Source organism: Epinephelus lanceolatus, chromosome 4 (assembly GCF_041903045.1).
Source record: "Epinephelus lanceolatus isolate andai-2023 chromosome 4, ASM4190304v1, whole genome shotgun sequence".
In the NCBI taxonomy this organism is placed as follows: Eukaryota; Metazoa; Chordata; class Actinopteri; order Perciformes; family Serranidae; genus Epinephelus; species Epinephelus lanceolatus.
Window position 1 is genome coordinate 35012844 of NC_135737.1, and position 22240 is coordinate 35035083.

Here is a 22240-nt window from a genome sequence, read left to right on the forward strand (position 1 = left end):
ATGCGTTGCTACCAAGCAAACCAATCAGCCCTCTTGGTCTGCGCTGGGTCTGCGTTGCCTCGACGTGTAGTTACATTTTTAGGGAGGTGCACGTCACGCTACGCCGGGGCTATGGCGAGCCTTCTGCGTAGCCACATACCCTACGACGTACTGACGTCGTTGAGGAGCAAGTCAGGAGCAAGTAAATACTTCATGTAAAATGCTGCTTCAGAGGCTTTTCCACCCTGACCAGAACACAGCTCTCTGAAATAACAATGAATACTTACTGTGGTCATATTTAAAGATATTGAACATATTTTTCTGAGGATATCACAGGCTGATCATCATTTGTTTTCTAAATGGATGGTTATTATGCAATGGTTTTCCTGGTCCGGTACCCTGGAAATCCAGAGTTCTCGCGAGAGCACAATTTGAATTTACTCAGCGAGTCACTTTGGCAATTTGTAATGATGCTCATTACCCATGCCGTTGGAGCCGAGCTGCACCAATCACATCGGTGTATCTGATATAGGCGGGCCAGAGGCAAGCTAAACAGATGACGACAGCGCTGCGACGACGAAGTCCGGAATCAGTCAGTAAACGTTGTTAGATGGCTACGGATGAACACCAGTTGTTTGAAACGGCTTTGGCCGCTACAGTGAACGAGTTAGACTTGGCTTTTTCTCTAAAAGAGGAACAGAAGACGGCACTCAAATCTTTTCTTTGCAAGAAGGACGTTTTTGCTTTTTTGCCGACCGGATACGGCAAGAGTCTAATCTATTGTTCTGATTGGTTGTAGTGTTATCCAATTGCGTGCAGTGATATTTTCAAATGCATGCTTGGTGCCACCCCACGAGTTGGGCCATTTTCATTACTCATAGCCAGACCCTAAATCTTTCTAGATTTGGGTCTGGATTTCCAGGCTACTGGTCCGGCCCACTTGAGATCAAATTGGGCTGTATGTGGCCCGTGACCTAAAATGAGTTTGACACCCCTGCCTTAAGCCATTGTTTGAAATGGATCTTAAACGTGGGATGTGTATGGCACTCCTATTGAGCAAGCAGTAGGCCATTTCAATATGTACTTCCCTTCAATGACAGCACAGTTTGTTCAAATGAGGTGAACCTATATGGCACCTCACATAATTACATATGAAGGAGACGACTTTCCATAGTTTGAGCAAATGTTATTTGACAGGGAGTCTTATATAAGGCCAAGACAGCACAATGCACACTTTCTACTCATCTCTGCCTTTGTATCTTTACAGACATAACAGGAACACACTTTAAAAAACAGGCAAATTAACATGCATTACACATACACACAGGTACTGCTGTGCTTATACATTTCGCATTTTAAGAGCTGAGTTATTCATTCTGCATAAAGCTCTTCTAAAGCAATTTCATGTGATCTAATTTAACTGTCTTCTTGAAAAAGTTGAAGAAATACCAAGTTTTTTTAATGCAGTTATCTTAAAGAGGCTCATACTATATATCTATGTTGTTCCACATCTCTTCCTGCCTCCCCACTCTGTTTGCTTAGTCTTCAAGTGCTAAAACATGCATATGGCACACATCCTAAATGAGCATGGACACACAGTGTACATACCACTTCGTATTCATTTTTAATGTTATTTGCTTTGTGTCCAGATGTCACTTTCCAGCCTACTCCGGCTTTAACATACCGAACTCTGGGAGGCATCCTGGATTTCTACATGGTCCTAGGACCTACACCTGAAATGGTGGTGCAGGAGTACACTGCAGTAAGTCTTCTCGGACTTGTGGTCTGCTTGTGTGTGTAACTGTGTGCATTCGTGTGTGCTCCTGCGCCTGTGCGTGTGTGTGTTTTGTGTCTGGCCCTGGGCCGCTGTTGATGGACTGCAGCAGCTGGGAGTTCCTCGCTTCATTGCGCTCTCTCATTTAGCCTATCTAAACACACACACACGCACACACACATACACACACACACACACACACACACACACACACAGACAATCAAACAAACACTTTATGGACGCCGTCCTGTTTTCCTGCAAAACAACTTTTTCTGTGCTGAACTGTTTTGACTTCCTTGTTTGTTTTTCTTCTTAACAGCTGATTGGACGACCTGTTCTACCTGCCTATTGGTCCCTTGGGTTCCAGCTCTGTCGCTATGGTTACGCCAATGACACAGAGATAGCAGAGCTATACCGAGACATGAGGGCAGCGGGTATACCCTATGTAAGTTCCTGGACAAATACCTTTTTGGGATATTTAAATTAAAGATAACAGCAGCAACAGACACAAGAGTACAGAACACAAAATAAAAATAATAAATAATAAATAATAATAATAATAAATAAATAAATGCATAAAAAAAACACTACAAGAAAACCTAAGTCCTCATCCCTTATGTTAAAGAATAAGAGAATATTTTGGGACACACTGCCGATGCTGCCCACTTGCATCATATACATTTATATTTCAGTATGTTTTCTTGCTCATGCCGAAACACTGATTTCATCCCAACACAAGGAATTATGTTATTGCTCATACATACAGATGCAATCTGATAGCTTCTTCTTGTCCACTGTAGGTCATACACTATAGAGACATGCACTCAGTGGAATAGAATGAGCTCAGTCCAACACAATATCTACCCATATATTACCACAGATTCCACTGTATGCGGACAATAACTACATAAAACTAAATTAGATGAAATAAGTTATTGGGATAAAGCAAAATAGAGACATTGACTTCATGGATTACTTTGGTTTAACCTAATAAAATATGACCTCTAATATCATTTGAAATCCATTCAACTGTAGGTTTCACAGCTCCTCCAGACGTTTCCAGTTTGTACCAGAACCTGTAATTTTCTCTGACAGTAAAATCTGGGGTTCACATTTAAATAACAATATTCATCTGGGACAGCATTGTGTCTGACATGGAAACAGACCAGGATCCCATCCTCGTCATCATGCAGAACGGAACACAAGAATTTCCATCGATAATCAAGTGATCCCCTAAATGTGCTTTCACAAAGGCCTAACTTGCAAGGCGCTGACGCCAGCCAAAAAGAATCCTGCATCATTAACTGGAATAAAAGAAGCAGAAAATACAGCTGCTAACAAAAGCTACACGGCAGCTAAATTAACAGAATGAATTACCCAGTGTTTCTCAACCTGGGGGTCCTGACCCCCCAAGGGGGTCGCAAAATAATTTCTGGGGTTGCCAGATAGTTGTGGAGAAAAGAAAATTAAATAACATATTTGGGACTGGGGAAATCTTTTTGAATTACTCTGCCTGTACCAGTGATATAATTAGCTTTAGAGAAGATTTTATTGAGTGTGGTTGTGAGAGTCAGTACCGGCCTTCATGTCATTCACCAGCTTACAAAAGTGCCTTCAACAGCTCGTCCAGGCTGATGGCAGCACCCAGGAGGTCCCTCCTGTTTGCTTCAGGAGCACTGGAGAGATGCAACCAAATATTGCTGTGAATCATATTTTACATGTGCATGCATTGATATGAGTAAAGGAGGTTTGGGGAGGGCCTATTCGCAGGCCCTATTAGGGGCCCAGCCATTTCTGGGGCTGGGCCTGCCAGCAAGGAGATGATGTTGACCGTTACCGACACCTTAAACACTGTGACTGATGTTAGTGGCCAAAAATCCACAGTGCCAGGAGCACATTGGACAACGCCTAGGTGCTAACTGTTAAAACTAAACAAAACTATTATTATCACAGGACAACATTATTATTATTTATTTATGTATTTTAAACAGAGCATTCACAATAAATACTCAGAAATCAGCAGGGGTAGGTGCATAGAAGCAGCTGTTTACATTGGTTTGCAGGTCTTTCTCTTTTTCATGTGTCTATTAAACTTCTCTATATTTCAGTACTATAAACAGAATGAAACCTACACACGCATCCCCTAATTGAGTCATTATCTTCACCTTTTAACGCCCACTTGCTTAGCTGTGGGGCTTACAGTAATCATATGCCACAATATTTAGACACCAAAACGCATTAAACCACATGCAAGCATACAGTGCATCGACCTGTAGATGTGGGGCTAAAAATATATATTTAAAAAAAGAGGTGCAAACAGTTTATGAGCAACTAATGTGTTTGCATCGAGGTGTTGTGCGAACATAACCTCCCCACTCTCATATCTCAGGTGTTGCATACCATATGTTAAGAGAGATTTCCACATTTATTAGATAGAATCTCAACACTGTAACAAAATGTTCAGTGGGAGTTAACAGTTGCACAGAATCCCTTAAAAGGTTTCCTTTGTTAAGGAAAAATGTTAACTCACAGAGATGTTAGAGAGGTACAAGTTTCCATGGAGATTGTTTGTTTGACTGGACTCACACTTCTGATGTCTATTATTGTCTCACAAAGTTGGCGTATGGTTAGATATTGGAAAAATGGCATAAGAAAAGAAGACAAGAAAACCATATAGGTTAGGGGAGGAAAATATTATACTTCTAGAGGAATACAATCATAGAAAGCACAAACTACAAAGTAAATTTGATCTACAGAAACAGAAAGCAACTGTAGGAAGAAATTGCAATGAAAATTAATTCAGTCAAATCTATGATGTAAAATCAAAAGTGTGTCCATTGGGTTCTCCTGGTCACAGAAAACCCTTCTCGGGGTGTATTTGTTTTTTTCACCTACCGCCATAAACGAGGTCATGTTGCAGTGAAGAGGTTTTGTTTTAGATTGCCACCTTGGTTTGGTTGCTTTGGTGTTTTGTGCAACGGTCTAGGGGTTCCTTAAGTTTAACACACAAGGAGAGTGAACACTTAAAGGAAACCTTAAGGAGAAGACTTAAGGGTGTTTCCAACACATTCTCACTCCAACCTCGTCACATATTGACGTTTTGGTCATGAACTTTCCCTGTCCACATACGATGTGAAAGGTACCCTGGGTGCTTTGGTTGTTGACGTTCTGGGACACCGTGTGAAGGTCTCTTCTTTCAAGATACACTTTATTTTCACAGGAAATTTAACGCTAACATACAATATCTTTCAAAATAAACACACTATGTCGGTACAACACAGCTAATTGACATTTTTTTTTCCTTCAGCAACAAACACATGGTTGGGTTTAGGCAACAAAAACATGTGGTTAGGTTTAAGCAACAAAGGAAGTGTTTAGGTGTAGGAAAAAAGAAGGAGGGTTTGGCTTTAGAATGTTACGGGACACAAACACCACTCTCCCGGGTGAAAGTCGATGTTTGTTGAACCCATCCACCACCCCTCCCACCTGCCCCACTCGGACTTTCGCCGCCTTAACTTTCATCCTTGTCCTGTCGCATTTCCCCCTGACGCCGCCGGGCGCCATTGAACTATAAGGGCAACTGGCCGCATATCATGCCAACGTTAAAGGACGCCTTGTTTTGCTGGTATCTGACACCGCAAGTCACTGCCCAAGTGCCGGATTTCGATGACATCAGAGTGAGACCGTGCTCATGTTTCATGCAGCTGATTTTATTTTGAGGAAACCTTTAGTAGGACTTTAAGAAAAATCTTAGTCCTTGGTGTTCGGTGCAACCAGCCCCAGCTCTTTACCAGCTGCTCAGTTCTGGGAGATGAAAATCTATGTCTCTTACAGTGATTTTGTTATGCTGATGGCTAATTTAATACAGGAAGATATTACGCTTCAAATTATCCCTCTGTGTATGAATTCCTGATGATATTTTTGACAAAAAAAAAAAAAATCTAGTTTACCTTGAGTTAATTTGAGTTTGAATTTCTGTCTGCTGCAGGATGTGCAATATGCCGACATTGACTACATGGACCGTCAGCTGGACTTTGTTCTGGACCCAGAGTTTGATGGACTGCCTGCTCTGGTTAACCGCATGAGGGGAGAGGGCATGAGGTTCATTTTCATTCTGGTAATGGCATTATGTCATAAACTATTGATACAGTCACATGATTGGGTACCCAAGGATCAGCAACTATAGGGCAGGTGTAAATTTTACATAGAGACATAAGAAATAAAGCTGAATGTTAAATTACTGAGTCACCAGCCAGTCTCTACTACATACTAAAGAGTTGTGTGTATTTAATTCCAGGATCCAGCCATCTCAGGCAATGAGACACGTCATTACCCTGCCTTTGTGAGAGGTAAAGCAGCGGATGTCTTCATTAAGTGGCCCCAAAACATCAGTGATGAAATTGTGTGGGGGAAGGTAAGAGGGGTTGGATGTGGATTTTTGTGGGATGAGATCAAAAACAACAGACTAAATAATGTGTATGGTAGTACGGTATAATTTCTACATAATGTGTTTGGGGTTTTTTGGCAGGTTTGGCCAGATTACCCCAATGTCACAGTAAATGAAGATCTGGACTGGGATACCCAAGTAGAGGTACAATATTTTCCATATTACGTTGACACATAACACTTCCTGTATTCACATATTCTATTCATAAAGTGCATGAGATCTTAAAGACTTGGTTGGTCAGTTTAGTTTTCATTTGACTGTCTCATTTCCAGTTGTACAGGGCGTACACCGCATTCCCCGACTTCTTCCGCAATGAAACAGCAGCGTGGTGGCAACAAGAAATCAAGGACTTCTATAAGAACACAACATTTGACGGCCTTTGGATTGTGAGTGACCTGAAGAAAACATTTTAATAAAATCATTACCTCATCCTGCGTGATATTCTTTTCACTTTAATTTCTGTGTCATCTGTAGGACATGAATGAACCTGCCAGTTTTGTCCACGGCACAGTCGGAGGAAACTGTCTTGGCAATCCTCTTCTAGAGAACCCTCCATATATGCCACGTAAGACACACAATCCTATGTTTTGTTCTTCTTATGCTGTGATTAGAATGTAAAGCCATGATGTCAACATTAGGAGTATGCCTGCAAATACTTTGAGGTGTTTGTTTTCACGTGTGCGTCCATCCTTAAAGTGCTGGAGTCCAAACATCGTGGCTTAAACCATAAGACCCTGTGCATGAACAGCGAGCAGATACTCAGCGATGGAACGAGAGTCAGACACTACGACGTCCACAACCTCTACGGCTGGTCACACACCAAGCCTACCTATGAGTAAGTGAATTATATTTGTGTGCCTGTCTATGTGTGTCCAAATAAATGTGTTTGTATTGCCTAATAGGTGAGATTAAGCTTAATGTGCCAATCCTACATCATCTGAGTACAGTCACAAAAGGAAAAGAGAAGAGGAAGAGCGCAGCAGCTATCATTGCAAAAGCTTTTAGGAGGAAATTGCAGCCACAGGAAACTGATATCTTCCAGCTATCAGCAGAAATACAGTCTCATCAAATCTTTCTGATAATAATCACTAATGTGAAACTATATTGGGCCTTGTGGTGAAATTTTCCTCTCACCACAGGGAGGCCAGATTGCAGAGTAAGCTACAGAAGTGCCCAGGGATGCCCGGCACCACTGGGCCTTGAGCCCAGGTGCTTTATTGTAGGAATTGTTTCATTTTTAGCACCGTGCTGAATTTAACAATCGCAATTAATGGGCTAATTCACTTCCAAAATGAATGTACTTTATTTAAGGGGGGAGAAGACACTTTTACACTCTATGTGTTGTGAGTTTATCTACGTCTCTGTGTTATTTGGAGGAGTAAAACAAAAGTCTCTCTTCTCTTTGCAGCGCCCTGCTGAATGTAACAGGTAAAAGAGGCATAGTGGTGACAAGGTCCACTTACCCCTCTAGTGGAAAATGGGCTGGACACTGGCTGGGAGACAATGCTGCAAACTGGGACCAGCTATACAAATCCATTATAGGTACATACAGACATACACAGAACACGTATGAAAAGGGGTTGATGTGACAACACAATCATCAAAATAAAAGTTGGCATTGTACGCTTCTGCAACCACAGATAAGTAAAAACTGTCTGTTATTTTGGAGAAAATGCACTCACTGGCCACTTTATTAGGTACACCCATTCAACTACTTGTTAATGCAAATAGCTAATCAGCCAGTCGCATGGCAGTGACTCAGTGCATTTAGGCATGTAGACATGGTCAAGACGACCTGCTGAAGTTCAAACCGAGCATCAGAATGGGGAAGAAAGGTGATTTAAGTGACTGTGAACGTGGCATGGTTGTTGGTCTGAGTATTTCAGAAACTGCTGATCTACTTCACACACAACCATCTCTAGGGTTTACAGAGGATGGTCCCAAAAAGAGAAAATATCCAGTGAGCAGCAGTTCTCTGGGTGAAAATGCCTTGTTGATGCCAGATGTCAGAGGAGAATGGCCAGACTGGTTCAAGATGATAGAAAGGCAACAGTAACTCAAATGACCACTGGTTACAACCAAGGTCTGCAGAAGACCATCTCTGAACCAACAACACGTCCAACCTTGAAGCAGATGGGCTACAGCAGCAGAAGACCACACCAGGTGCCACTCCTGTCAGCTAACAACAGGAAACTGAGGCTACAGTTCACACAGGCTCACCAAAACTGGACAATAGAAGATTGGAAAAACGTTGCCTGGTCTGATGAGTCTGGATTTCTGCTGCCACATTCAGATGGTAGGGTCAGAATTTGGTGTAAACAACATGAAAGCATGGATCCATCCTGCCTTGTATCAACGGTTCAGGCTGGTGGTGGTGTAATGGTGTGGGGGAGATTTTCTTGGCACACTTTGGGCCCCTTAGTACCAACTGAGCATGGTTTAAACACCACAGCCTACCTGAGTATTGTTGCTGACCTTGTTCATCCCTTTATGACCACAGTGTACCCATCTTCTGATGGCTACTTCCAGCAGGATAACGCACCATGTTACAAAGCTCAAATCATCTCCAACATGACAATGAGTTCACTGTACTCCAATGGCCTCCACAGTCACCAGATCTCAATCCAATAGAGCACCTTTGGGATGTGGTGGAACGGGAGATTCACATCATGGATGGACACATCTGCAGCAACTATGTGATGCTATCATGTCAATATGGACCAATATTTCTGAGAAATGTACAAATGCAACATATCTTTGTTTTGCAGGAACATACAATGCCATTCTTCTGGTAACTAGGCTGGATGTAATCAGTGACATGCTTGCAATCTGTGCAATGTAAAGAAGAAAAAGGAATCTTTTTTTCTTTTCACATAACTCCCCATTTCTTTTGTTCTACAGGCATGATGGAGTTCAGTCTGTTTGGCATCCCTTACGTAAGTATCATCATCTGATCTTGGTTTTGACAAGACATAATCTTATTGATGTGACCTTGTCCTCTCTAAGTAGATTACAGCGGCCTGAGTGATGTTATTTTGTTTGCTAGACCCTTTGATCAAAGGACATCTTGAGATACAATGTGAAGCATGTCATTACAAGCCCCACCCCAACCGAGAGGCCCAACGTTAGTCTGTCATGACTCATAAAAACTTAAATAAAACTTACATTTTTATACTGCTGTCCTGGCTTGCTCTGATTTTGCTAGTTTGCCCCACTGTCTCTTTGTGTTTATTTCCCTCTGTCTCTCTCCCCTGCATACTGTCCTTCTGTCGTCTCTCATTTCCTCAGTGTGTCTAATAATAATTATAACCTGACACCTCATCGATCCCTATATGGTAAATTATTTGCATGGCCCCGATAAAGCCACGGGGTCAAATACACAACATCGGTCACACCTGCAGTGTCTTGCTCAAGGACACATCAGAAACATGATGCTTGCAACAACAGTAGAGTGATGCCAGTTAGTGCGGTTGAAGGGTGCTCTTTATAGTCACACCTGCACCCTGGTGCCCATCTATCTGTCCATCTCTGTTTCCTCACACACAGACACACATACGCTGACACTTTTTTGGTTGACCCTCTTTTTCAGACGGGTGCAGACATATGTGGGTTCTTCAATGAAGCTCAGTATGAGATGTGTCTTCGCTGGATGCAGCTGGGTGCCTTCTATCCATACTCACGCAACCACAACGGCAAGGGCAACAAAGTGAGTTAAAACAATGTGAGAAAAACACTCACAAAGAGATGTACTTCAGCACTGTTAGTTTTGTGCATTCAAGCTAACTTGACTAAAAGAAGACTTTGCCGGCAAAGTGACCATTTGCTTATCTTTTACTCACTGTATTACCTTGAATTCATAAAGCCAACACTGCCTCCACAGTGAAGAGAGAATCCGAAAAAACATGAACATTCTTCATGAATTGAGGCAAAAGGAGTCCTAATTTAACAACAGCAAAACTAAATCAAAACAAAACCTCCCTAACACATACATTTTTGGTTAAACCTTGTGACTTAAAACACTTCCACACAAACAGCGTCACACACAGACGAGTAGCACACCTGGGCATGCACAAGAGTTTAAATTCAGCTTGAGCAGAGTTCAAACACACAGGGCAAAGATGTCTTTACAAAGTCAAGGTAACAAGCGGTGAGTAAGTGCTTTGAAAGAAAGGTTATTGTGCAGGTGAAATTTTCCTTTCGGCTCAAAATGACCAACAAAATTATGTGAATTTTTTGCAGCCACAAACATTTGTTAGAGTTTGCTGTAATGCTGGAATTCAGCTCCTGTTATTGTCAGGGAATTCTTACCAAATTTTACTCCCATTTCCTGGGAGAAATACCTGAACCTCAAAGAGCAATTCTCATTCAGTAGTTCTGGCTGAACAATGTACCAAATGGCTGCATGCTTCAGATTTTTTTCTGCTACTTCATGCAGTATAATCCTCAATCAAATTGAAGATAGTGCACCCTCTTATAACTACTTTGACATATTAAACCTTGTAATGGTAAAACAGGATATTCTGCTGAGACCCTGTGACCTCATATGAGGACATCACTTATTGGGTTTACTTGACCTTATACTTCATTCTACTTAAAAGGAAATTTCGGTTTATTTCAACCTGTCTCCTATCGCCCTAAATTTGTTTCAAGTGACTAGTGACATAAAAATAATAGTTAGCATGTTAGCCATTAGCCTAGATACAGCCGGGGCGCATAGTAGTGTCTGACCTGTTAAAACATAAGTGAACGGGCATACTTCAAGTGCAAAGTTAGTCCACTAAACAAGCTTTTTTTCCACAAAGACCGCCTCATATCGTTAGGATAAATGTCAGAGAACATATAGGAAACGACATGTTGTCTTACCTTACCGGTGTGGTGCCATGTTTGTTTACCATTTAGCTCTGCTTTCTAAAGCACAGCCGAAATATCACAAGCTCTAGATAAAGCCCAGCTGGATACTACTCCAGGTGGAGGTGTCTCATCCTTGGTCACATCCAGACCTTGAAAATAAGGCTGCAACTGGTCCCATTCCTTGCAACAGAGGCATTCCTCTTCTGTGGGCACTGGGGCACAGCATCCACAGGTACACCACCAATCTCCAGAGCTACGCAGCCTTGCAGCAGCCATTCCTCCTCTCTCGTCCTCTAACGTTACCTGTTGCGCCTCTCTCTCTCTCCTCCTCCATTCTTCAATTTCACGAAGCTCTTCGTCAGTGTATTCAAGCATGGTATGAGATCGCTGCTTGTTCTCGTGATATTTCGGCCGCGCTTTGAAAAGCAGAGCTAAATGGTAAACAAACATGGCACCACACCGGTAAGGTAAGACAACACATTTACATGTTGTTTTCTATATGTTCACTGACAGTTATCCTAACGATATGAGGCGGTCTTTGTGGAAAAAAAGCTTGTTTAGTGGACTAACTTTGCACTTGAAGTATGCCCATTCACTTACATTTTAACAGGTCTGACGCTACTATGCGCCCCGGCTGTATCTAGGCTAACGGCTAACATGCTAACTATTATTTTTATGTCACTAGTCACTTGAAACAAATTTAGGATGATAGGAGACGGGTTGAAATAAACCAAAATTTCCCTTTAACTTCGACCTATTGTCCTTGTTTGTGGACACTTTTTTGTGCCATCTAGAGCACAATACACTAATCCATATAAAAACAAGATGGCAGCCATCTCTGCGAAGTCAGTCTGCAGCCGAAAAACCTGATCACATTTTATGGTTGAAAGTTGTTTCTTTATGATTAATTTATTATTTATATGACACCAATTTTACCAACAGGAAAAAGCTAAGACACTAATAATTCGGAAGTGCTGGTCTAAAGACTCTGGGACTTTATTATCATTGACAGTGTTTAGTTTTGCATACTTATCAGGTCCTACTGATCCAAAATAGCTTGAGGGAGTTCGGGTCTCAGGAGGTTATACTGAGCCATCTTGCGATGTGATCACTTCAGCCATGATACAGGGGGCAATGGTCGCTTCACTGCTTCCTTCCCCCAACTTCCAGCCCCTTGCTCAGACCACACCCATCTCCAACTTCCACTTCCATTGTGATCTCAACTACAAACCTGTTAAGTTTCTATACTGCATCTTGAGGGGTTCGCAGTGACAAAAATCAGACATACAAACACCTGGTAAGGTTCTCAAAACAGCTTCTGTGATTGATCCTGCGACAATAGCGATCTCCAGGTCCACATTTTACCATGATGACACATACACTGACTCACATGGTGACAAAAAAATACCCGCTGTTGCAATGCTGTCACAGCTGGTAAAAACAATTGGATGATTGGATGACACTATGTTTTTCCTCCCCAAGGTCAGTGCACTTTTAAGGGGAATTCTTCTGCTCCCAATAATGTAGTGAATATGAAAGAATAACACTAGAAAATGTTTCAGTAAATTTGTTTAAAACCACATCCTTGCAATCCCATGGAAAGTTTGATACAGGATATTCCCAAGAAGTAATACTTTCAGAAACAAATGTTTTCAACCCAATACGCATTCTCTCCGCAAAAGGAGTCAAAATGTACAAAAGCTGATTTCACCGATTTTCAAAATCTGCTCTAGCTATCATGTTCATCTGCTCTGGAAATAGGGTCTGCATGAATATACCTGCACAAAGAAAAACATTTACCAACACTACTATTGTTTGCAAAAAGTACAATCTAAATTGCTTTCTCTACCCATCTCTCTCTTAATCTGCGTCTGACATACACAAACACACAAACAGATAGACCTGTTTGGTGGTGTAGTGTCGGTGGCATTCATTCTAGCGGTGACCTTTAAGAGCGTTGGAACACATCTGAGAAATCCAATAATGCCCGTCCGGAGATCGATCCCACCGGGCGAACTTTCTCTGCACTGGAGTCTGCAATACTAGACAGGACATAGTTGTGTGTATGTGTGTGGCTGTGTGTGTGTGTGTGTGTGTGTGTGTGTGTGTGTCTGTGCCTGTGCTTTTTAACGGCATGGAGTGGGGATATAATTGAATTCTCAAGGTGATCTGGGCACCACTGCACACCACCTAACCTCCACTCCACACACACATGCACCCCATGATTCCAATCATTTAATAATGGCTTGCAAATGGGTGTTTAAACATGGAGAAAATTGACAGAAAGAAAACCCACCCACACACGGCAGGAGAGAGGGTGGCAGAAAATGACAGTTTGCGAGTCAGGAAGACAAAAAGTAAAAAGGGATAGAGATAGAACTGGCGGAAGAGCAGTACAGGTATTTATATCAAATAGGAGAAAAAGAACAGAGGGGTCGAGAGGTGAAATACTGACAGGCAAATACAGATATAGGAATAGGGAGGAGAAGAGGAGTTCAGAAGCTATGTGGCAGAGAAAGAGAAAAAATGATGAGGGATAAAACTGGCGGAGAATAAAACAAGATGGCAATTTAGCAAGTTAAATGGTGGTGACACAGAGTGGTGATAAGGACTTGAGAGCTGGGACGAGGCTGAATAAACAATTCCCCGATTTTGAAACACCTGTGATCAAGAGAGAAGAAGGATGTGAGAGTGGAGGGTGCTCGGCGAGAGGAGAAGAAAGAAAAAAATGCACAAACCAAGACTGAGAGATGGAAGAAAAGGGAATCAAGGTCAGCTATTTATGTAGTCTACTGTAAAAACTGTATTATTTTTTCAGTCAGCCATATAAAATCCCCAATCATCAGACAGTTAGTGACTGTAACCTCGGGTCTGCTTAACAAGGCATTTGACAACAAAGTATTAACACCACAAACCAGACCGGAGGGTACACAAGGTCAGAGACAGCGGAGAGAGAAAGAGAGAGGAGAGTTTTTGCAGAGTCATTCCCAGAGCTCCGTCACGCCTAGTGTCTCTTTGCCCTCAGACAACTTTCAATGTTGACCTTGAGATAATTTTCACTGCACCAGCAGTATGCTGCAGTGTCCACAATCATATCAGAACAATGCAATATTAATTAAACAAGATATATACTCTCTGCCAATCATTGTTTCAGCAGCAATGTCATATTCCAGCCATGCATAGTGTTATTCACCCAAAGGGACATATTATTGTTCATCTAAATATATTTTCTTTTTATGATGTGTGCTCTGCAATGCAAAACAGAAACTCAAAGGTTTATGAGATGGGGCGAGGGAGTAGATTCCAGACAGATAAATGAAGAGAAAGACCAAGCGGAGGAGAGGAAAGATGAGCAGGGCTGACACAGCCAGATAACCTCATTTTTCCTTGAAGCCGCGCACAAAAATATGCACACACACACATACGGATCTGTCTACAATCAGTGTGTGTCACAAGGCCTTTTGCCACTATCAACATGGCCATAAATTAGGTGAATTCGTGAGATGGATTCTCTGTCTGCATCTCACTCTTCAACACTCCTCGCTCTCATCTCTTCATCAATCCCTCCTCTGGTTTTTCACAGATGAAAAGTCTACCTTGAGGGCCCGACAGACACTTGTATAACTGTCGTCATGTAGGATTTGTGCGACTGAATGTTAAAAAGTATAAAGTGAGTTTTTGGGAGATTATCCTGGCGGTAATCTTACATCTTACATAATGACAGCATCGACACCAAAATCATTTTGGTGTGCACACTCAAATAATATTAATAAACATTATTTATTTGACAAAATGGGATGAAAAGAACACTATATGTCCATATTTGTGCACTTGACAACAATAAAATATAATTTTGGTTATTGCAGATGCCCTTATTTATTCATGTCCACATCCCACAAATACATCGATCAACTAATACCTACTCACTGCAGGAGCATAAATTGATTCCTGATTTCTTTTAAAATAATTATCATAAAATATTATTAGATTTTCTCTTTTGTTTTTCGTCTTTTTGTTAGTTTTTAAAACCTAAAAATTAACTGTGAAAAATCCTGAGCGCAAGGTGATGTCTTCAATCTGACCAGTAGTCAGATATATGTCTTGAAAACAAAAGCAACTAGAAAAGCACTCAGAGTGCAGACCTCCGCCAAGTAGGTGATATTCCCTCCCCCTCTGCATCAGATTTTGCAGCCTGCATCACAATTAGGTTATTTGCATCACTATCATTATTAGGTTATATATGCCTTCACCATGGAGACACTGTGGTGTATTTATTTCGTTTTTATTTTGTACCAACACAGAATATAATGTTTTTTTTGTATTTTTCACTTTCTTTTTTTCCAACACAGAACATTAATTTCAACTTTAGAATTACAACAATATTTAGCAAGTACAATGAGATGTGCTTTCCGGCCACCAGATGGCGCTATTTTCACCGTATTTAGAAATTGGAATTGCTGCTGTGGCTGTCAGACGATAGACTTTATTTATTATTTTATCCACTTTGCTTTAACCAATCACCACCAAAATTTTATCATCTGTTCCTTGTCCCATTATCCACCTTTCATCAAAATCCGTTCATAATTTTTTTAGTTATTTTGCAGACAAACAAACAGACAAACAGACCAACGCCAGCGAAAACATAACCTCCTCGGCGGAGGTAACTAGTCATCGCATGCAAAGTTGAAACTAAAAACTTACTGCTTTGCTTTTGAAAGAAAGGGGCAGAATGACAGTACAGGGCACAACATCAATATTAATGAGAGCAGGGAACTCAACTTACTTCTGAGCTTTGTGATAGAATGAAGAAATTCCTACAGGAAATTCCAAACATGAGGCAACGCATCATTAATGCCGCAACCAATCCCATGACTATCCAGCTTTTCACAAAACTGACTGCCTTGATTAAATGCAGGGGGGGAACACAGTGCTAAACTACATGTCACCTGTCTAACCACACCTGTTTACTTCACATACTGTATTTTTCTGGTGCATAAGCTGCCAACAAACATTCTGCAACTCCGGCGCAGCACTGTGGCCATCAAGGGCCGCCCCCCAACACACACTGGCAGCGGCGCGCAGCGGCACCATCAACATGTAATTCCCACCCCAGTCCGCTAGGTGGCTGTACCTACACTAGTTGCCAATTGCTAATAACAGAAGAAGAAGAGGAAAAACTTTGAGGCAACAACAACTTGAATTTCACGGGTGAGTTTCTTATCAAAGTCGTCTTATTAAAAATTTGAAACAACCGGAGTTGATCCTACAAGACGAGACGTACATAAAAGGCTTTTCTCGCAGCGCCGCCATGAGCGCCGGCCGCGCTGGAAATAGAGCAGTGGGCTGAAGCAGAGCAGCTTGGCGCGTCAGCCGGCGCCAGTGTGGGTTGGTTCATAGAATATAATGGAGGCGGGCGTTTTGACGCGCGGCGTACGGCGGCGGTGTGTGTTGCACTATACAGTTCTCGCAGTCCATGTGTCAGTATCATGCAAGAGCAGCAGTCATATTTGATCCTTGATCAGTTACCATACAGCTTTTATTACTGTATTCTTTTTTTAACATTGGTATTTCTTGAGTTTGGTGTATCACAATGGAAAGGAATGGCCATGAAGCAGACCTAACAATCACCGTCAGTCCACGTCAGTAGACATTTCCACATTTTCTGAGCATGTAATCTCATTCATTCATTCATTCATTCATTTTCCGTAACCGCTTATCCTGTTGGGGGTCGCGGAGGGGCTGGAGCCTATCCCAGCTGACATTGGGTGAGAGGCGGGGTACACCCTGGACAGGTCACCAGACTATCGCAGGGCTGACACATAGAGACAGACAACCATTCACACTCACATTCACACCTATGGACAATTTAGAGTCACCAATTAACCTGCATGTCTTTGGACTGTGGGAGGAAGCTGGAGTACCCAGAGAAAACCCACACTGACACAGGGAGAACATGCAAACTCTGCACAGAAGGGCTTCCCCACCCCGGGGTTTGATCCCCCCACCCCCGGTTCTTCAAGGGCTTTTTTTCTGTTAGCATTCACACAGACAGTAGGACCACTGAAGTGGCACACTGTAAGCCAGCTAGCAGTTTGCATAGTAACTTGACTTTTGTTTTGATGAGTCAAAATTGTGTTACATTTTAAAATCACATCACATTTATGCTCAGTAAAGCCTTGACTTAACTGTTGGCCCATTATTTTTGTTAAGAGCTGCTGTTTGTGTTTTGCATCCTCAGTTTTTTTTACATGGCCTATGGGTTTTTCAAAATGGCGCTTGCCAGAGCTGCACTGGCTGTGTTTGATTGATCACCGTACACCTACACCACTCAAGGTTCCTCCTGTGCTGGGAGAGTACCTACTCTGAAATAGGAACTACAAAGTCTCTCAAAACATCTACAATCCTTTTTCAACTGCTTATCCAAAGCTGTGTCGCAGGGACAGCAGGCTTAGCAAAGTATTCCAGATGTCCCTCTCCCCAGCAACGCTTTCCCCTCCGATGCATTCCCAGGCCAAATGACATATGTAATCCCTCCAGCATGTTCTGGGTCTGCCCCAGGGCCTCCTACCAGTGGGACGTGCCCGGAACACCTCTAATGGGAAGCGCCCAGGAGGCATCCTGATCAGATGCCCGAACCACCTCAACTGACCACTTTCAGTGTGAAGGAGCAGCGGCTCTACTCCAAGCTCCCACCGGATGTCCGAGCTCCTCACCCTATCTCTAAGGCTGAGCCCAGCCACACCACCAAGGAAGTTCATTTCGGCCACTTGTATCCACGATCTCATTCTTTCGGTCACTACCCAGAGCTCATGACCATAGGTGAGGGGTTGGGATGTAGATGGACCAATAAATCAAAAGCTTTGCCTTCCAGCTCAGCTCTCACTTCAACACAATGGTATAGCACAGCACCTGCATCACCGTAGATGCTGTGCCAAACTGCCGATCCATCTCACGCTCCATTCTACCCTCACTCATGAACAAGACCTCGACATACTTGAACTCCCTCTAAAAAACACTATTGTTCCTGTTCTTGCAGTGTGGACGAAATAAAAATGTGGGTTCTTGCAATTTCACTGTGGCCAGTCGACAAAGTTGTTGTCTGTGTTCATCCGTTTCTGATCGGCAACAGTAATGTCAATGGTGTCTTTGCAGAGATAATATATTCTCTTGCTGTGTTAGAATAACACTGCAATCTCTACGCTGTATGTAGCCAGTGTCATATTTATCAGTGATTGCAACAAGGTCAGAATGTTTCTAAAATGCATCGTCCTTCACTAAATCATTTGGGATACAAATAAATTCCCCTTTACCCAGTTGTTGAGTATCTACAGGCCACACATGACACACATGGATACAGATGACTGGCATTGAGATGAGAGAAAAAAAGAGAGGGATGTATTAATAGATTACATTTCAAAATAACCAGAATTGACTTGAGCCTGAAGCTCTACGCAGCAGAACCAAAGCCGGCCCCGAAACATGAAACTCTGGATTCATTCAGTTCAGGTTGGGTAGTGAAACCGTACCCTTGACCTCCAACTGTATCTGTCCTCCCTCTAATTGTGAAAGCTAGGCAAGCTCATACTCGCTCATACAAATTCATTTGATCAGTCTCACTCTTTCTATCTCTTTCTTACACGCACACACACACACCCACAACTTACCATGATAATTACTTCTGAACAAATCTGATTGTAAGGCATGAGGGTGCAAAAGCAGGGTTACTAAAAAGGGAGGCTGGTAGAAGAACTCCTGGGTTTCCAGGTAATTACAATCTTGTAAATTTCCTGAGAAAATTAAATGATAATCTGGTAAACTCCTCAGGTCATAAGATAATGGAAATGTTCTGTATTCAATCGTGTGCTGTTAGGCCTGTACTTAGTAACCACTGGGCTACAGTTAATAACTATTATCAAATCTGACCCAGCTAAATTGCAGCTGGGAAGAAAATGTCTGTCATTTTTATTGCTCTCTGTGATGATTTTATGATAATATCTTGTGTTTTTTTTCTTTGTAAATTGAAAGACAGGAGACACGTACACACAGATTTACACTTAACTGCATAACACACTGAGAGAAGCTGTGCGAACACATGCATACACACAGTTGTAATTATGCAAATGCGGTACCCACTACACACACGGTATCATAGGGAGGAGCATATGGTGATGACACGCTTCAGCTGAAAATCTTCATGATCCTCAGTGTGTGTTTGTGTGTGTGTGTGTGTGTGTGTGTACTTGACCAGACTGATGATTGTCCTCACTACAGTTCCAGAAAATGAGCTAATACATTTAGATTGGCCCATATCTACAAAATGACAGTACACCGTGTCCTCGTTTTCCGTCCTTGTCTCTTAAGGGGACGTTACGCTTGTTGCCAATTAAAAATGAGGTAAATGTCAGTACAGTGTGGGGCAGAGTACTTTGGGCATCATTTATCAGTGTAAATGCATGCAGGCCATTGAGTATTTCTGGCATGCTGCAAAGTAGCAAATGCTCCCGTCAGTCTCTTTTCATGCCCGCTAACATTTTAAAGTTATTCATTTTCAGCATGTTGTGAAATCCAAATAGGAAAGAGTCAACTCTTGAAACACAGTGACAAGATAAGAGAGAGGCAGCTGTGTGTAAATGCACATTTATTTCATGGACAAATGTAAAAGTAATACATTCATACTCCGCTGGCTTTTTCCTGCAGAGCCCTGCACGTCTGTGTGTATCTGTGCTTGTAACTGAGAGAAATGAACCATAGACAGAGCTTTTGAAATGTACATCTATTGAAACAGTGAATCTGTTTACTCAAACACTGAGCACTTGTCTCTTGCTACAAGTAAACAATCTCAGTCAGTGGGTGTTGTACAGGTATTTTTATATTTTTGCATTCCCTAAAGCAGGTTGTCCACCTATACGTCAATGCGGGGATCACCTGATAAACAGAATTATTCAGGGAATACTGCCAAAAGATTTCACCATAAAGTGTGTGCTGCCAGTTGACCACCCATTCAACACTCCCCAAACACTGATTGCCCAATCACAGCTTAGCAACCATAACTATGCATGGCAGGTCTATCAAGCTTTGGATTTGTTCACATGTTGAAGCTTGCATGGTGGGTATGGGACTCTAAAGTCCCTTTCCCACTGCACAAAAAACCCTCTAATACTTGCTAACATCTGGCATTTGTATTCAATGGGAAAGGTTACAATGGACATTCATTCCTGGAACAACTGACTCTGCAGTGGTCACAGGTTTTTATTGGCTCCAACCCACATTGACTCATTGAGTCTGTTTTCCAGTGCAATAAAAATACCATCTGTGTCCATCAAAGTAGTTCTTTAAAATCAGTCAAAAGAAAGTAACCAGGATAACAATTTTACTGGCCTCCATGCTGCTTTCTGCTTTTTACTAACCTGTAATCTCGTGCGATCTTTATGTCAAATGTTACACACCAGGAAAAAACAAACAAACAAAACCCAAAACAAACTGAAAGGCATACTTGTCTACACCCAGCTCTCGTGTACTGGTAATGGGAAAGGAGTCTATAGCCTATTTTTAGCGGGTTTCCATGCATTCATAAAACCCACTTCAGTCAGGAACACATAAGTCAAAGAAAACTTTCCATTCACAGTATTATATTTGGCGGTATGTTCTGGGGCCTCTCTGCCTTTCCTAAGCCTACACAGATCACCTCTTCCATGTGTCTGTGTGGAAAGCATAAGGTGGAGAGAGCACACCTCCCTGCCCTTCCATGTGCCTACATGGAAAGCCTAAGGCAGTGAGAGCAGCAGCAAAGACCCCCCGGAACAGTACAGAGCAGCATCAATGTCAAACAGAAATGACATTGATAAGTCAGACACAGCACGAAAAGGAGGAGCTGGGGTGGAGACAGGTTGCAAAGTGTCTTGCAGAGGAAGCGGCAACAGTAGGCAGGCCAGAGCAGTTTAAATAGGGCACCCTGAATGAGATTTGCCAATTGGTTGCATAGAAAGGAATCATGTGATCTATCAGCTGACTCCCTTCCATCAATCAGCCGCTCCATCAGTTGGTTGGGCTGTTTGAGATCAGCTGATGTAGCTGGGATGAATGCTATGCTCAATTTACATGTACCACTTTTGCTGGAAAAAGGTATAAAAGTGATACTCTTCATTTTGCCTTACAAAAGCCAAAACACAAGGAATGAATTAAGCAGCGGCATTTCCTGAAAGCTGTTCCTGGAGAGTAAAGAACTTTAGTGGCATTGACATGCTCTGGATCAGATTCAGAGTAGTTTACACTCTGTACATCTGCCTATGATAGCTGTCATTCCAGCCAGAAAAATGGATGATCTTTATAACTGTAAATTGTACATGTGCTGCACAGGAGCACAAAGCTTGACAGGTGTAGCAACGGTAACTCAGGGGGCGGTGCTTAGCAAACGGTCAATTGTGAGCGACAAAATAAGTGAAAAGTTCACAAGGCAAAAAAGTCAAAACCCTCTTTCAGCACACAGTTGTCATAATAAATAATGAAGACACATTTAGATTTTAATATGCTTATCATTTACCCGTCTATAATCAACACTTCTATACTCTTTTCCTTTCAGAGACAAGATCCTGTTGCTTGGGATGCCGCCTTCGCAGAGGCATCCCGTGACGTCCTGAACATCCGTTACACCCTCCTGCCCTACCTGTACACACTGATGTTTGAGGCTCATACTGAAGGAAGCACAGTAGTTAGACCTCTCTTGCACGAGTAAGCACAACACACACACACACACACACACACACACATACACACACACATGGGTCTTATCTTTTCTACTAACATCATAGCTTGAGCGTTACTAGTAATCACTTAATGAAATCATCTAGTTATTACCAGGATGGATCTTTTCTTGATTCGCTGGCAAGATAACCAGATTTTATATCACGCTGCTTCTCATTAGCATGCAGAATATCACATGTGGTGGACTAAAAACCAATTTAAGCAGAGCTTTTATTTAAGTGCTCTAACACGTTTTCTGCACCACTGTTTTAATGCCCAACTCATTTTTAACTAGCTGAAATGTTACCAACAAAGCCTCCCTTATCAGCTACAGATGTTAACTTGAATGGGAGATTTAAAAATGAAACATATCCATAAATGTTGCAGTGAAGTTAAACAACCTGGTTCGTGATTTTTGCTCATTTAAAAAACTTAACAGATCAGTGCTG

General features: G+C 42.1%; 1 protein-coding gene across 3 annotated transcripts in view; it reads left to right on the forward strand.

Annotated features, from left to right (window-relative positions):
• Nucleotides 1-22240, forward strand: part of si (sucrase-isomaltase) — a 110610-nt gene that overhangs the window by 73898 nt on the left and 14472 nt on the right. For all 3 annotated transcript variants that reach the window (XM_078167171.1, XM_078167170.1, XM_078167172.1), the window contains exons 30-41: nucleotides 1629-1741; nucleotides 2073-2198; nucleotides 5742-5870; nucleotides 6051-6167; nucleotides 6282-6344; nucleotides 6473-6586; nucleotides 6675-6765; nucleotides 6897-7035; nucleotides 7609-7742; nucleotides 9102-9136; nucleotides 9790-9906; nucleotides 21631-21779. In XM_078167171.1, the coding sequence (XP_078023297.1) occupies nucleotides 1629-1741; nucleotides 2073-2198; nucleotides 5742-5870; nucleotides 6051-6167; nucleotides 6282-6344; nucleotides 6473-6586; nucleotides 6675-6765; nucleotides 6897-7035; nucleotides 7609-7742; nucleotides 9102-9136; nucleotides 9790-9906; nucleotides 21631-21779 (1327 nt within the window). The remainder of the gene's footprint in view (nucleotides 1-1628; nucleotides 1742-2072; nucleotides 2199-5741; nucleotides 5871-6050; nucleotides 6168-6281; nucleotides 6345-6472; nucleotides 6587-6674; nucleotides 6766-6896; nucleotides 7036-7608; nucleotides 7743-9101; nucleotides 9137-9789; nucleotides 9907-21630; nucleotides 21780-22240) is intronic.